Source organism: Cynocephalus volans, chromosome X (genome assembly GCF_027409185.1).
Source record: "Cynocephalus volans isolate mCynVol1 chromosome X, mCynVol1.pri, whole genome shotgun sequence".
Lineage (NCBI taxonomy): Eukaryota > Metazoa > Chordata > Mammalia > Dermoptera > Cynocephalidae > Cynocephalus > Cynocephalus volans.
In genome coordinates, this window is record NC_084478.1 from 80958236 (window position 1) to 80973676 (window position 15441).

The 15441-nt window shown below is 42.1% G+C and overlaps 1 protein-coding gene across 1 annotated transcript; it reads left to right on the forward strand.

The window, feature by feature from the left end:
• The first annotated feature begins 3627 nt into the window (after positions 1–3627).
• On the forward strand, positions 3628–14454 carry PIN4 (peptidylprolyl cis/trans isomerase, NIMA-interacting 4). Its single transcript, XM_063084294.1, has 4 exons — positions 3628–3742; positions 7872–7945; positions 13747–13866; positions 14274–14454. The coding sequence occupies exons 1-4, from the start codon at positions 3700–3702 to the stop codon at positions 14430–14432; spliced, it is 396 nt and encodes a 131-aa protein (XP_062940364.1). The 5' UTR covers positions 3628–3699; the 3' UTR covers positions 14433–14454.
• Positions 14455–15441: the final 987 nt, after the last annotated feature.

Below are 15441 nucleotides of genomic sequence, written 5' to 3' on the forward strand. Positions count from 1 at the left end.
ACACCCTGAAACAATAAAACTTCTTAAAGAAAACATAGGAGAAACACTTCAGGAAGTAGGACTGGACACAGACTTCATGAATATGACCCCAAAAGCATGGGCAACCAAAGGAAAAATAAACAAATGGGATTATATCAAACTGAAGAGCTTCTGCACAACAAAAGAAACAATTAACATAGTTAAAAGACAACCAACAGAGTGGGAGAAAATATTTGCAAAATATAAATCTCACAAAGGATTAATATCCAGAATATACAGGGAACTCAAACAACTTTACAAGAAAAAAACAAGCAACCCATTTCAAAAATGGGCAAAAGAGCTAAGTAGGCATTTCTCTAAGGAAGATATACAAATGGCCAACAGACATATGAAAAAATGTTCAATGTCACTCAGCATCCAGGAAATGCAAATCAAAACTACACTGAGATACCATCTCACCCCAGTTAGGATGGCTAAAATCCAAAAGACTCTGAACGATAAATGCTGGCGAGGTTGCGGAGAAAAAGGAACTCTCATACATTGTTGGTGGGACTGCAAAATGGTGCAGCCTCTATGGAAAATGGTATGGAGGTTCCTCAAACAATTGCAGATAGATCTGCCATATGACCCAGCTATCCCACTGCTGGGAATATACCCAGAGGAATGGAAATCATCCAGTTGAAGGTATACCTGTTCCCCAATGTTCATTGCAGCACTCTTTACAATAGCCAAGAGTTGGAACCAGCTCAAATGTCCATCATCGGATGAGTGGACATGGAAAATGTGGTATATCTACACAATGGAATACTACTCAGCTATAAAAAAGAATGAAATACTGCCATTTGCATCGACATGGACGGACCTAGAGAGAATTATATTAAGTGTAACAATTCAGGCACAGAAAGAGAAATACCACATGTTCTCACTTATCGGTGGGAGATAAAAATAAATAAATAAATTCACACAGACAAAAAAAAAAAAAATCCAGGGGCAGGGACGAAGACATAACAATTGCAATTTCTTGAAGTTGATATGAAAAGCAAACAGAAAGGACATTGTTGTGAGGGAGCGGGGAGAGGGAGGAGGGAGGGTGGTTTCAGTAATGGGCCACAATAATCAACCTCATTGTATATTGACAAAATAAAATTTAAAAAAAGAAAAAAGAAAATTAAACCAAACATAAGTAGATTAAAAAAAATAAATAAAGAAAAAAACCTCCCAAAAATAGTAAAATAAAAAGCAATAGAAAACTTTAGAGGCCGGCCTGTGGCTCACTTGGGAGAGCGTGGTGCTGATAACACCCAGGCCACGGGTGTGGATCCTATATAGGGATGGCCGGTTTGCTCACTGGCTGAGCGTGGTGCTGACAACACCAAGCCAAGGGTTGAGATCCCCTTACCGGTCATCTTTTTTAAAAAAAAAAAAAAAAGAAAACTTTAGAAATAAAACATTTATGAGCAAAAAAATAAAAATAAAAACACACACTCCAAATGATATAACAGAATATAATATAAACAGAAGAAAATGATTGTTAGACATAAACTCACATCCTAGAAAACTTAAAATTTTATATTTCCTGCCCCATCTTTTTGTGATGTAAAACGTGTAGTTGAGATTGCACATAATTTTGTATCTAACTGTCCTAAAGTACTTTTGACCTTGAAAGCACCAGCCAACTATGCCCGTCCTTTTCTCCTCAGAGCCATTGGCCTTTAGGTACTGCTTCGGGCAAATTCAGCCAGCTACGCAGGTTTGCTTATTATCATTGTTGCTGTTATCATCTGCTGGAATGCATGGAGCTCGCACAACTTCCAGGCACTAAGCATTGCCAGGTACATCAGCCGTTCATGCTGGTTCTTCTGTGGGATCTGAACTCTAGTTTGCTTCATTTCTACTCCATGACTGCCATAGCCAGTGGTCACAGGAAAGGCTCTTCCCAATGAAAAACCACAAGTAAAGGTGCCTCCTGGGCCTCCTGGCCGTGGCTGATTCAATGAACAGGAGGCCACACTGTCATTGTCAACCCCCACTCCCCCACCTCCAGGAAAGTCAGTACAGGGGCGGGGCCTACTCAGAAGTGGGAGAGCAGTGATCACCTCAGCATTGGATGCATTCTCCACAGAAACAAGGAGTGCCAAAGGTGTGCCCAGAAGTCGCAGCAGTGCAACATTAAGGGGGCTCCTTGTTATGTCTTAGTGGGGATGGGCACGATCTCACAAATGCCTCATCCCCTGGTTTGGGAAAGAAGCATCCTTAAGCGCAGTAAGGCTATATCCACAAACTAAACTCTGAGCTGGAGGACCTATATGTTCCGGCTAGTAATGGCAAGCTGGGACAGCTATCTCATGGAGTAGAAGAAAAGCCCTGACATTATATACAAATTACTGGGGGAGGGGTTGTGGGTAAGGGGAGAAAAAGTATGGGGACACAAATTAAAAAATCATTCATTTTAAGCTAACGCTAACTATGAGCTAGCCATTGTTTTACGTGCTTTACAAATATGAACTTCTTTAATTCTCTTAACATCCTATAAGTAGGTACTATTATCAACTCCATTTCACAGATGATGAAACTGAGCCAGAGAGGTGAGGTAACTTCCTGAAGGTCAGAGGTAGTAGACAGATGGTGGAGCAGGGATCTGAAACCAGCCAATCTGGCTCCAGAATCCAGGCTTTTAGTTACTACATTACACTGCACTGTTATAGAAATTTTGGAAAATACACAGAAACGTACACAACGACCTGTACGTACTAGCATCACTGGTCACGTTTTGCTAGATAGCCTTCCTGTCCTTTACATGCATGTATTATATAGTACACTATATATCGTTTTTCAAAAATGAATCATATTCTAGGGGCTGGCCGGTTAGCTCAATTGGTTAGAGCGCGGTGCTGATAATACCAAGGTCAAGGGCTTGGATCGCCATACTGGCCAGCCGCACCCAAAAAAGAATCATATTCTGTATTTTGGCCTGTACCCTTCCGCAAGGCCATTTCCCCTATCCGCACACACAGTCTTTCAATCGTTATTTTAAATGACTCATAATATCCTTTTGTGTTGTTGAAACATTATTTATTTAAGCAGTACCCTACTGAGGAGCACTGAGAATGCTCCCAGTGTTTCTCCATGACGGTGAAAATTCTGCAAGAGGCAGAGCTTTTTTAAAAACTACCTTTTGAACCCAATCAGCTACATCTGCAAAATAAAAGTAAAAAACTAAAAACCTCTAGGGAAGGCAAACCTATGTGTAGGAGGGGACGGAGAAAGTGACTGCCACCATGACTCTTCCCGCTTTCCTTTTGTCTGGTGGCCGCACGGGACTGGCCAGAGCCGGTGCCGAGGGACTGCAGAGGCCCGCATCTCCAACTGCGCATGCCACGAGCAAAGGGGCGGGGAAGCGAGCAGGGCGGGGGAGCGGGCGCAAATAAGGAAGTGTGAAAGAAGTAACAAAAGGCGCAGAGGCGGGGTTTCCCGCCCCAACCCTACTTTCGTCTCCCTCTACCTGGTCCCAAGTTTCTTATTGGTCAGGCATCTTCAGCCCCATTGGTCCGAGATGTAAAGGACCGGGTCTGCCCCAAGCTATGCCTGCTTCCAGAGCTGCAAATAAGAACCGTCAATTGCGATGCCGCTTTCAGGCATTGTTTAGGACATGCCCGTGGGGCCTGAAGGTGCTTTGTTCGGCAACCCGAGCAGTTGAGAGTTCAACGGCAAGTTTCGAAGATGCCGCCCAAAGGAAAAAGTGGTTCTGGAAAAGGGGGGAAAGGTAGAACGGTTAGAGCAATCAGGGAGAATGGGGGCGGGTGAGGAGCGAGGGGAGGGAACAAACAGGCAATCCCCGGGACCCGGGACGGAGGCAGCAGATGGGCAGTGACCCCACAGAGCGGCCATCCATTATGTGTGGAGCTCCTCTGATGAGGCTTAGAAAGGATAAGTGCGCGAGGGGGGCTACTGGGGTTGTAGGAACATATTGGGGTGCGGGGCAGGGGCCGTCCGCGTGGAGCTGATGGGGATGGTTCCTTGGAAGCGATGATTTGAGGCTGCTATTTCAAGGGATTATTAGAGCTGTAAAATTTAATCTTGTCAGAAACCATCAATAGGAAGTCCAGATTGATTACGGTCCTCAAGGTTCCTTTTAATGCTTGCAGAATGACATGCCCACCATCGGGGAAAGACTCATTCAGCCACTGAACAGATGTGTGTCGGGCACACATATATCTGAGGATATAAAAATAAGACACGGATCTTGGTCTTAAGGAGCTCCCGAAGTAGTGAGGAAGATAAAAACATATCATAAAGCACTGTACATAATGCAGTGTTGAGAGATGCGTATGGGATACTACGGAAACTGAGGAAGTGCTTTATCTAGTCGGGGAACGGAAGGGAAGGCTTCCTGGAGATGAGTTAGGCAGGTCAAGATTGGCAGTGGAGATAGGTCAAAGCATTCCTGACAGGGTCCACCAGCTAAAGCACTGAGGTGAGAAACAGCATGGTATATACGGTATAGTGTTGCTGGAGCAGAAACTCAAGCCAGAATGGCAAGTGGTGAGAATGAAGACATAAACAAAGACCAAATGGTGGGATTCTAAGAAGGTTAGTTAAGGGTCAGAAAAACCTGTAAGGAGATTGTTGTGGTAGTCCTGGTGAGAGATGACGGTGGCCTGAACTAAAGTAGTAGCTGTGGGAACTGAGAGGAGAGAAAAAGATCCTATAAATATTCAGAATGTGAAATAGTCAGGGCTTTGTGATTTATTGGATTGGGCATGGAGGGGTCAACAATCATTCTCACTTTTCTGTATGGGTTTCTAACTTGATGCTGATGCTGCAAGCTAACATAGAGAATACATGAGGAGCTGGGATGAGGTTGATGAGTTCGCTTTTATTTTTATTTTTATTTTTATTTTTTTAAAAAAGATGACCGGTAAGGGGATCTTAACCCTTGGTGTTGTCAGCACCACACTCTCCCAAGTGAGCCATGGGTTGGTTGGCCCTGATGAGTTCGCTTTTAGATATATTGACTCTGAGGTGTCCGTGGGACATCTAAGTGGAGATGTGGTCAGGAAGTGACTGGATATTTGAGTCTGAAGTTTGAGGGGGAGGTCTAGGCTACATATGCAGGTTTTAGGAGTCACTGACTCCTAAACATATGACTCCTAAAATGGGTAGTTGAGGCTGTGAGAGTGTATGAGATTACCCATGGAAAGTTTGTAGAATAAGAAGAGCAGAGGGCAGAGGATTTGATCCTGGGGCAGGCAAAGAGGCAAACAGATAACAGGGAGTGAAGAATGATGTCCCAGAGTCTGGAGAGACCAGAAACTTTCAAAGACACAAGGTATAGTCTGTCATGCACAGCAAAGCAGCCAGATGAGATGAGGACCCAAAACAATACTGTTTGGATTTGGAAATTAAAGGTGGCCTTAGGCAAGAGTGGTTTCAGTGGAGTGAGAAAGGCAGATTGTGACTAGAGGACTGACAGGGAAGTGATTAAACTGGAGACAGATCAGTGTGGACTGATGGAAGAAGCATGGAAATTGGATGGTAGATAGAGGAGGACAGAGAATTAAGAGAAAGTTTTGTTTGTTTCTTCAGAAAGGGGAAAACTTGGGAGTGACTCCAAGTGAAGGATCCAGTAGAGTAAGAGAGGTAAAGTTAAAAAGAAGTGAGATTTAGGAGAAGATGGGGTCTAGGACTGAGGTGGAGTAGTTGACCTTTGAATAGGAGAAGGGACACCTTATGCTTGAGGTCATAGACAAAGAGACAAGATGGGTGTGGCACTAGGGAGAGGGCAGAGTTAGGGAGGTCATGCTTAATGGCCTCAATTTCTTAGTAAAGAAGAATGCAAGGGTATTTTTAAGACTGAGGGGCAAGGGACTCAGTAGGGGTCTTGAGAAGAGTGGTAGCAGTTTCGAACAGGGTAATGGGAGAGGGAATGAAATTCAAATAAAAGGACTACCCTCAAGGATAGGAGCCTGACTGAGATTGAAGGCCATGAATTTGTAGAAGACATGATCTGCACAGTCATTATTTATCTAGCACCATGCAACTGGCACAATGTAGGATTGAAAAGAGCTAGGTGTAGCCTTGAGCCAGGGTTGAGGATTTGTTGGGCAATTATAATAGGAGGATAGCAACACGAGGGAATTGAGGGTGCCAGTGGGAACGCAGTTCAGATGATTAGGCATGGGGTCCAGACTGGGAAAGGAAGAAGTCTCGCAGTGTCAAGGAACTCAGCAGGATGGGGACTGAGGGCAGAGGGGGGTGGGGGGGAGAATGTTCTGTGAAGTCAAAGAGCCAGTGTTGTGAGAATGAGGCACAAGAAAGCTGGAAGGACAGGAGGTTGTAGCCAGAGATTGAACTACTAGTTCTGAGTGACATGATTCTGTCATGTGCCCCTGGGGCAGGTGTCCTGGAGTAGTGAGAATGGGCATTCAGCAGGGAGATCCCAAACTGTGAGATGAGGTAAATGGTGAGGTAAGGCAAGATGATGGCAGGAGCGAGGGTGGAGAGGAAGCCCAAAGCTGAGGCCAGGGTCCTCAGTAAAAGGTAGTGAGGTGGCAGTCAGAAGACGACAGCACCCGGGAGGGGAGAGGATGGGATGGCTGGAGGTCATCATTGTTCACAAGTGAATATACAGCAAACCCAGTGAAGAGTTTGCTTTAATAAAATTCCTTTGGCAGGAACATTTTCTTAGGCTTTTGGCGGTCAGTATTTTGGGTTTTCAGTTTACTTGAAAATTTATTGAACACCTTTTGTATGTCAGGAACTGTGCTAGGCATTAGAGATACTAAGACAAGTAAGATAGTGTTTCCTGCTTAAAACTTTTCAAGGGCTCCCTATTACTTCTAGGGTAAATTCCAAGTTCTTAATGGGGGCCCAAAGGCCCCCATCCCCTGACCTCCCCCAGGCAGGCTCATCTGACAGCACTCCAACCTCAGATTTGGCTTCATCTTACAATTTTCTACACGTACTGTGTTGTTTCCTCCATTCTGGAGTGTCTTCTCATCCTTCTTTAGCTAGTCAGCATCTACTCATCAGGAAACCTTCCCTGGCTGGCCAAAATGTTCCTCTGTGCTTCCATAGCCCCCTGTGCATAACCGGCTCTTTGCACCTACAACATTCTCCTGAAATGATCTGCCTTCCTCACTAGAATATGAGTGCCCTGAGAGAAGGTACATGGCTTTTTCATCTTTATACCCCAAATACCTAGAACTTAGTAGTTACTTATGAAATGTTCATTGAACTGAGCATTTAATTCAGCTATAGTTCATAGGAACATCAGTCTCTAACAGTAAGTATGTTGCCATTGACACAGAAGTTAACACAGTAGTAAAGGACATAGTAGTAAAATGTAAGATGCTGCCAGTAGTTGTTAATCTGAATATCAATGGCTTTTCTTAGGAAAACATCAATAGGCAATGTAGTAGACTCCAGGAATTTGGATGTGAATGTATTCTTTAGCCAAATATGGATAGTGGGAAATTTGATCTTTATTTAAAATATATTTTTGGAGATTTTGCTTATTGGAATTGTGAGTGCTCAAATACATAGTTGCAGTGCATATTAGAAATTTTACAAGAGCTTAGGGGTTTGCCCTTAGAAGGCAGGATTTGAAATTGGGTCTACATTCTCCAGACCAGGCTTCTGGAGCTCTCATCCACCCATTAGCACACTCATTTCTGTATCCGTTTTCTGAGAAGCGTTTATGTAGGGCACAAATCTCCTGTTTTAAGAGAGGTGAGTCACAGATTAACTTAGCTTGCTGTAGTAAAGTGTCTGGCAGAGTACCCTTTTGAAGCTTGATGCTATGATAGAAGGATCAACTTGTGTTGTCTGTTGGACCTTTCTGTAAATATCAAGGTGCAGTTTAAATGAGTACGTGTCATGTCTCTCTAAAGGGGGAGCAGCCTGTGGGAGTGACAGTGCTGGCAAGAAGGCTGAGGGTCCCAAAGGTGGAGGCAGTGCAGTAAAGGTGAGTTACTAGTTCCTTTTTTTTCCGATGTTAAATGTAAATAACATATACACATTGGTACACATAAAAGACAGTATGCTTAACTCATTCTAAGAGGCTAACCTAACACACTGATGTAAAATCAAGATAACAAAACTGGAAAATGTAGACCAATCTCATTTATGAAAAGTAATTCCTTTTAAATACTTTCTCAAATGCTTTCCCAGACATCCAGAATTTCTTCATAATTTTTGTATTAAGTTATATCTTCCCAGTAAGTAAATGAGTTATTTCTCAGGACAAAATATTTTACAAAACCAGGAACTTATGTAAGTGCTAAAAGGCACCTCTGCTGAATAAACAGGCAAGGGTGCAGGTCTCATTAGAAAGCTCCCCACTGGTGAGCTAACAAGCCAGGGTTTTGACTATGAAAATGGGGGTGGTGGTGGTGGTGGTAAGACAATTAGCAAATAATGACTTGAAGTATGTATCCTAGTCCCAGAGGAGTGTCTGCTGTAAGAAAATTTAATCTGCAGATAGAACTATACTACTTAGTACTATGTAACAAGGTGATATCCATGTTTTAGTCAGGATATGGAAGCCTATACTTTCATTCATTCATTCAGTGACATCTGCCCTGTACTAAGCAAGTGTATCAGGCTCTGGGGATTTAAAAAAAAGTAAGAGATGCTCTCTGTTATTACAGTTTAGTTGGGAGCAGTTAGGTAAAGAAATAAATTTCATTGCTGTACAATAAGCATAGCAGTGGAATTACACCATATAAATTCAACCATGCACCCAAAAAGAGAGAGAGAATGTAAACAGTGTGAGCCATTCTGCCCACCTTTCTACTCAATGAACCTGTGCCCCAGAGAGAGCGTGAGAGGAGAGCCATGGATCTGCTTTTCTGTAGTTGTCCTCCATTCTTGTATGAACATCCAACCATGTGATGTGGGAATCTGGTGTCCGAAGATAATTTTTCATAAAACATGGTCCCTAAATACAACCTAGCTACTTCATCTGGTGTTCAAATGAAGAAGTGGTCATTGTTACAACCTGAGAGTGGGGGGTGTCTGGCTATGTTGGGCTTAATGAGAGCTGATGTGTTGGTCTCCAGTATGACATCTTCATAAGGAATGTTCTAGGGCAATTTTTAAAATTTTTTTTAATTTATTTTTATTTTTATTTATTATTATTTTTTTAAATTTTATTTTGTCGATATACATTGTGGCTGATTATTGCTCCCCATCACCAAAACCTCCCTCCCTTCTCCCTCCCCCCCTCCCCCCCAACAGTGTCCTTTCTGTTTGCTTGTCGTATCAACTTCAAGTAATTGTGGTTGTTATATCTTCTTCCCCCCCCCCCCCCCGGTGTGTGTGTGTGTGTGTGTGTGTGTGTGTGTGTGAATTTATATATTAATTTTTAGCTCCCACCAATAAGTGAGAACATGTGGTATTTCTCTTTCTGTGCCTGACTTGTTTCACTTAATATAATTCTCTCAAGGTCCATCCATGTTGTTGCAAATGGCAGTATTTCATTCGTTTTTATAGCTGAGTAGTATTCCATTGTGTAGATGTACCACATTTTCCGTATCCACTCATCTGATGATGGGCATTTGGGCTGGTTCCAACTCTTGGCTATTGTCTAGGGCAATTTTGGCTGTATGCAATTTTCACCTAATGTGCTGACTTTTACAAGCACCTAATCTAAGAGACTTCTGCACTACATATGGCTTTAAAGTGGCATCTTACTCTCTCTGGAAAAAAATAAGTTCAGTGTGGCAATAAATGAGGTATTTGGAAAGGAGTGGCATGTAATTAGACAGAAAAGTAGATTAGGATTAAATTTTTGATTAAGCTTTTTATTTTGAGATAACTGTGGATTCACATGCAGTTGTAAGAAATAATACATGTGCCTTTTACCCAATTTCCCCCAAAAGTAACACGTTACAACTATAGTACAATAGCACAACCAGGAAATTGACACTGATACAGTCAATATACAGAACAGTTCCATCACCCCAAGGATCCTTCCTGTTGCCCTTTTATAACTACACCCACCTCCCTCCTGCCCCTACCTCTACCCTCTTCTTCACCCATGGCAGCCACTAATCGGTTCTCCATTTGTATAATTTTACAATTTCAAAAATGTTTTATGGATGGAATCATATAGTATGTAACCTTTTGGGATTGGCCTTTTTCACTCAGTATAATTCTCTGGAGATTTCATTCAAGTTGTTGTGTGTATGAATAGTGTTTGTTCCTTTGTGTTGCTGAGTAGTCCTCATGTTCCATGATGTGGAAGTGCCATGGTATGTTTAACCATTCACCTGCTGAAGGACAGCTGGGTTGTTTCCAGTGTTTTTGAAAGCCCCAATAGGGGAGGGACCCTGGGACCCTCCAGCCTTTTAGGGTCTCAGCTCCTTCCACACCCTGACATTCTGCTTCAGACCCCACCCCTGTGCCCACACCCTGTCCTTGTGTCACTATGAGCTGTTTAGATTCTGAGACCCACCTGCTGACCACAGCTTCCCTCCTTCCCCTTCTCTTCCCACCTCCCCCAGTCCTGTTCTGTTCTTCTCACAGACTCCAGGCCCTTGAGCCCACCTGTTCTCCCCACTTTCTCCCAGGCTTCATGTTTGTTCTCCTGTCCCCTGTATTTCCTGTAAACTGGAAATTAGATCTAGTGGCCCCAACTCCTTTTCCTTTTGGTCATTTTGCTGCATCCACCTGCCAAACTACAAGTCAGGATCAATCCAATGGTCAACTTTCTTTGCACTTAAAGCCAGAACTGCTGGGCTCGACTGGAGAGTCACACAGCCTTGGGGATTGGGGCCACAAATACCAGTCTCTAACCTTAGCTAGGCCGTCAGTACTGCTCAGCAAACCACTCACCTCAAACCATCCACCACCCTGCTCCAGTTAGTCAGCAGATAACTTTGTCCAGTGGTTCTCAATCCTGGATGTACACTAGATTCACCTGGAGCACTTGTAAAAAAATATCAATGCCTGGAGTCTCACCCCACACCAACTACATCAGAACCTCTGGGAGTGGGGCCTGGAGCTTCATATCTTTTTTAGAAGCTCTGGAAGTGATTCTAATGTACTGCCAGGGTTGAGAGACACTGATCTAGTCTCCCAGGGTTGGTGTGAGGGTTTAGTGAGATAATTCACTTAGCACAGTGCCTAGCAAATATTAAGTACTCAATAACTTTTCAATTTTTTATTATTTTCACAAGAAAATGGAAACCAGACCTATAGTCAGGAACTCCTTGGCCTTCAGCCCCCTATCAACAAAGTTCTCTTCACCTGCACCTCCCTTCTGTCTCCTCATCTTGCTTCTTTAAGGCTCGTTTTTCAGTGTTCTAAACAGCAGACCTTGCTGCTTCATTTTTCTCCTGCCTCCCTTCTTTGCTCTGTCTTCAACCCTTCCCTCTTTACTGGATCTGTCCCTTCATTCTGAAAATATGTTCAGGAATCTTTAAAATGTATACATGTCCTCAATCCTTTTCCTCTAGGCAGACCCTTTCTCCTTTTCGAAGTCAACTAGTTGAGAGTGTGCCCCACATCAGGCATTACTCTCCCACTTCCCGTTGCTTCCTCAGTCAGCCTGCCGCGTTCCGGCCTCCGCACTTACCACTCTCCTGACACTCCTTTTGCTGAGGTTATTGATTTACTGTTTTCTTCTTGACTGAATTGATTGTATATCTTCCCTGATCTCTCTGCAGCACTTAACCCTGTTGACCATTTTCTCCTCGAAATTTTCTCCTGCCTTGGTTTCTGTTAACACACCTTTCTCTCCTATTTGGCCTTTCCTTTTTATTATGCTTTTTGAACTTCTTTGCTGCTGCTTAAACATTGATAGTCTCCAAGGTTGTCTTTAGGCTTCTTTCCTCCTGTTCTCATTCTCCATAGCCTCCCTGGGTAATCTCATTAACTCCCACAGCTTCAACTACTGCCTCCATGCTCATCACTCCCAGACTCTTTCTGGTAGCTTGGCTCTCTTCCAAGGGGCAGACACACAGTTGCTAGTTGGTCGATCATACTTGCAAACTGGACAAATACTACAGACTCATCATGTCATGCTGCCCAAACCAGAATACTTGTTTATTCATTCATAAAATGGTAGATGGCATCTCCTTTCTGTGATCATGAATGCTGTGTGTACTTTCCCAGTAATCAAATCAGAAGGTTGCTCTGTGGGTGTGGAAGCAGAAAGGAGGAGGCAGTCCAGAAGCTGTTTTTGCTAGGCCAAGTTGAGGTCTGATGAACCATTCTTGTCCCCCAACAGGCTATCTCTCTAGTGTCCAGATTGTTTATCCCTGCCTCCCGGACAGTTCTGGACACATTCTGTAGAAGTTTGCCTCTCTGAGCCCTGTTTTTTGACACATTCTTTCCTTTGATATGCTCATATCTCCTGTGTAGCTCCACTAGACAGGAAGTTACTCCTGTGGGCCTATGACACTCCCTCAACTCCAATTTCAGTAGTTAACCCTAAGAACAACCTTGGTTTGCTTGTCTCTAAATTATAAGGGAGACATCTTTAGCCTCTACCCCAATGTATCACCTACAATGTGAAACATATGATGATTCTGTTTGAATGAGAAATGGGAAATCCTGCAAAACAGATATCTTGACAAAATCATTTTTAAGGATATTGTTTTTTTAAAAACCATGGCTTTATGTAAACAAGTCAAATTTGAATGCTACTGTAGGGTTGAGTATTCTTAATATTCAACATCTGATACTTTTTCAAAGTGTTGAATTGTGGTGAGACTTTAAACATTAGGCCTCTTTTGGTAAGAAATATTTCCTAGTGGGATTTTATTCCTATCACCCTCATTCTGATGAAGTAATAGTGTTGATTGAATCCTATTATCTCAGTGCATAAACAGGGAAACACTTGGAGGTTTAAAAACATTCCTAAGGTCAGAGAGCAGAACAGTGGTTTCCAGAGACTGGGGAAGGAAGGGCAGGGGGAGGGAAAAGAGGGAGAGGTTGGCCAATGGGTACAGAATTACAATTAGATAGGAGGAATAAGTTCTGGTGTTCTGTGGCACAGTAGGGTGACTATGGTTAAGAGTTATGTTTTTATATTACGTAATAGAGGAGAGGCTTTTGAATGTTTTCACCACAAAGAAATAATAAACACACGAGATAACTGATACATTAACTATCCTAACCAGATTATTATACAACATATATATGTATAAAAACATCAGATTGTACCCCATAAGTATGTATAATTACAATGTGTCAATTAAAATTTTTTAAAAAATTTAAAAAATGCCTAGTCATAAGAGGGATCTTCAAAAAGTTCATGGAAAGATTTATATTATCTTTCAATTCCATTTTTCCACAAGCTTTTTTTTTTTTTTTTAATTTTATTTTGTCGATATACATTGTGGCTGATCATTGTTGCCCATCACCAAAACCTCCCTCCCTCCTCCCTCCCTTTCCACAAGCTTTTTGAAGTACCCTCATACGCCTAAGTTGGGATTTGACTCCAGGACCAAAGATTTCAGCCACCATCATATTTCTTCTTCCTGTTACCGTTGAGGTACATGGTAAAAAAAAAAAAAAAAGAAAGGGAGCTTCCCACAGCCAGGTGCCCATTTTCCATCCAAATCAGGGTTCTGAGATACTGTCTTGATATGGAAAATGGGTTTGTGGCCATTGCCCAACTGGGCAGACTTACAGGATTTTCAGTTGCCACAAGCTAATGTTTTTTTTTCCTGGTGGGGGTAATACAGACATAACTGCTGTACTGTGAGGAATCACTTGGTTCTTCAAGTATTATATGAACATACTTTTTCCCTGTAGGTCAGACACATTCTATGTGAAAAACACGGCAAAATCATGGAAGCCATGGAAAAGTTAAAGTCTGGAATGAGATTCAATGAAGTGGCCGCACAATATAGTGAAGATAAAGCCAGGCAAGGGGTATGTTGCTCTTACTGTTTAAATTTTTCTGTCCTCCACAGAGGAAACTCAGAACTAAGGATTATTCCTGTGTTCCACCATTAATTTTAGCCATATCTTGGTTTGAAGATCTTAAAAGGAGAAATGTCCAACTTGTAAACAGTTCAATATGGGTCACTTGTGTGTCAACCTAGGCATGACCAAACTTGCACAGCTGACTTCAAAGTCCAGCAGTACTGTGAGTGCTTATGTGTTCTCTCTGGGTTAGACTTCTTCCACTTGTTTGTCCTTGTTGACCCTATTACTATTTGACCCAGATGAATAAACCTAGTAACCTTAGCATTTATATTGGGAAATTCTCTCAAGCTACAGTAGAACTGTTCCCTCTTCAGGGCCACTTGACATCACACCTCTTTTGGGTTTTTCAGGGCGACTTGGGTTGGATGACCAGAGGGTCCATGGTGGGACCATTTCAAGAAGCAGCATTTGCCTTGCCTATAAGTGGGATGGATAAACCTGTGTTTACAGACCCACCGGTTAAGACAAAATTTGGATATCATATTATTATGGTTGAAGGGAGAAAATAAAATCATATGTGAGACTGAATAAGTTTTACACATTTTGTTCATTTCTTTAAAAGGTATTGAATAATCTTTGTATTTTGTGAACTCTGTCAATATGGGTTCGTAGGTGCAAAATAGGATGGGAATAGGTTAGTATATACTGCAGTAGGTATTCAGTCAGCAGTTCTCAAAGATAAGTCAAACAGACTCCTTTTAACCCGTATTCCCTTTCCTCCCTGAACTACTTCATCTGACTCTCTTATGTCCCATAAATTAATTAAGGAACCATCTTCATGGGAGCCAAATATCAGCTCGCACTATTCACACAACTGAAAATATTGGGCATCAATAGACAGATCAGTATATGAGAATCGTAAGTTCCTGGACAACACTTGTTTTATAAGTTAGTCAACTCTGATCTGCCAGGACAGGTATTATTTAGCTCTATTTTCTTAACATAGTACATGGCACACCACAGCCATTCAACATTAACTCCTTTCTTTTTAAATTAATGTTTGTTGGAGTTAAAAAGACTCTTGGTTTTGTTTGTCCTAGACTAAGCAGCCACTCACCAAGTGCTGGTTAAAGGGAGAAATGTCAGCATAAAAACATTTCCTCATCTTCAGGGTATGGGTTATATTGTGACTGTTCTAGGCCAACATTCTATCTACATTTTAAAAATTTTAAATGCCATATTTATGAAATACAAAAAAGCGTAAAGAATAATTATATAAACACCATACTGCTTCAGAAATAAAACTTGGCCAACACAACTATGTGATTCTTAACATTATTCTTTTAACACCCTGTGTTCTCTCCCTCAGCTACATTTTACTTTATGGCAACTTTGCCTAGAGACCTGAGTTTCCCATTTTAGAAGTTTCTGAGCACCCCACCAGGTTGTGCCTCCATGAAATTTTCCCTACCATGAGCAGATATGCCAGCGTGATACAGAGAGATGTTCAAGTAATAGGTATGAGGAAACTAATACTGTACTTTAAAAACCACTTTCAAAACAAATCTCTAAATAACA

Excerpts from the sequence above, each read along its gene's own strand:
- PIN4 (XM_063084294.1), top strand. The coding sequence starts at position 3,700 with ATGCCGCCCAAAGGAAAAAGTGGTTCTGGAAAAGGGGGGAAAG. Across the intron at positions 7,946-13,746 it reads GTGGAGGCAGTGCAGTAAAG|GTCAGACACATTCTATGTGA; the intron begins GTGAGTTACTAG and ends TTTTCCCTGTAG. Across the intron at positions 13,867-14,273 it reads AAGATAAAGCCAGGCAAGGG|GGCGACTTGGGTTGGATGAC; the intron begins GTATGTTGCTCT and ends TGGGTTTTTCAG.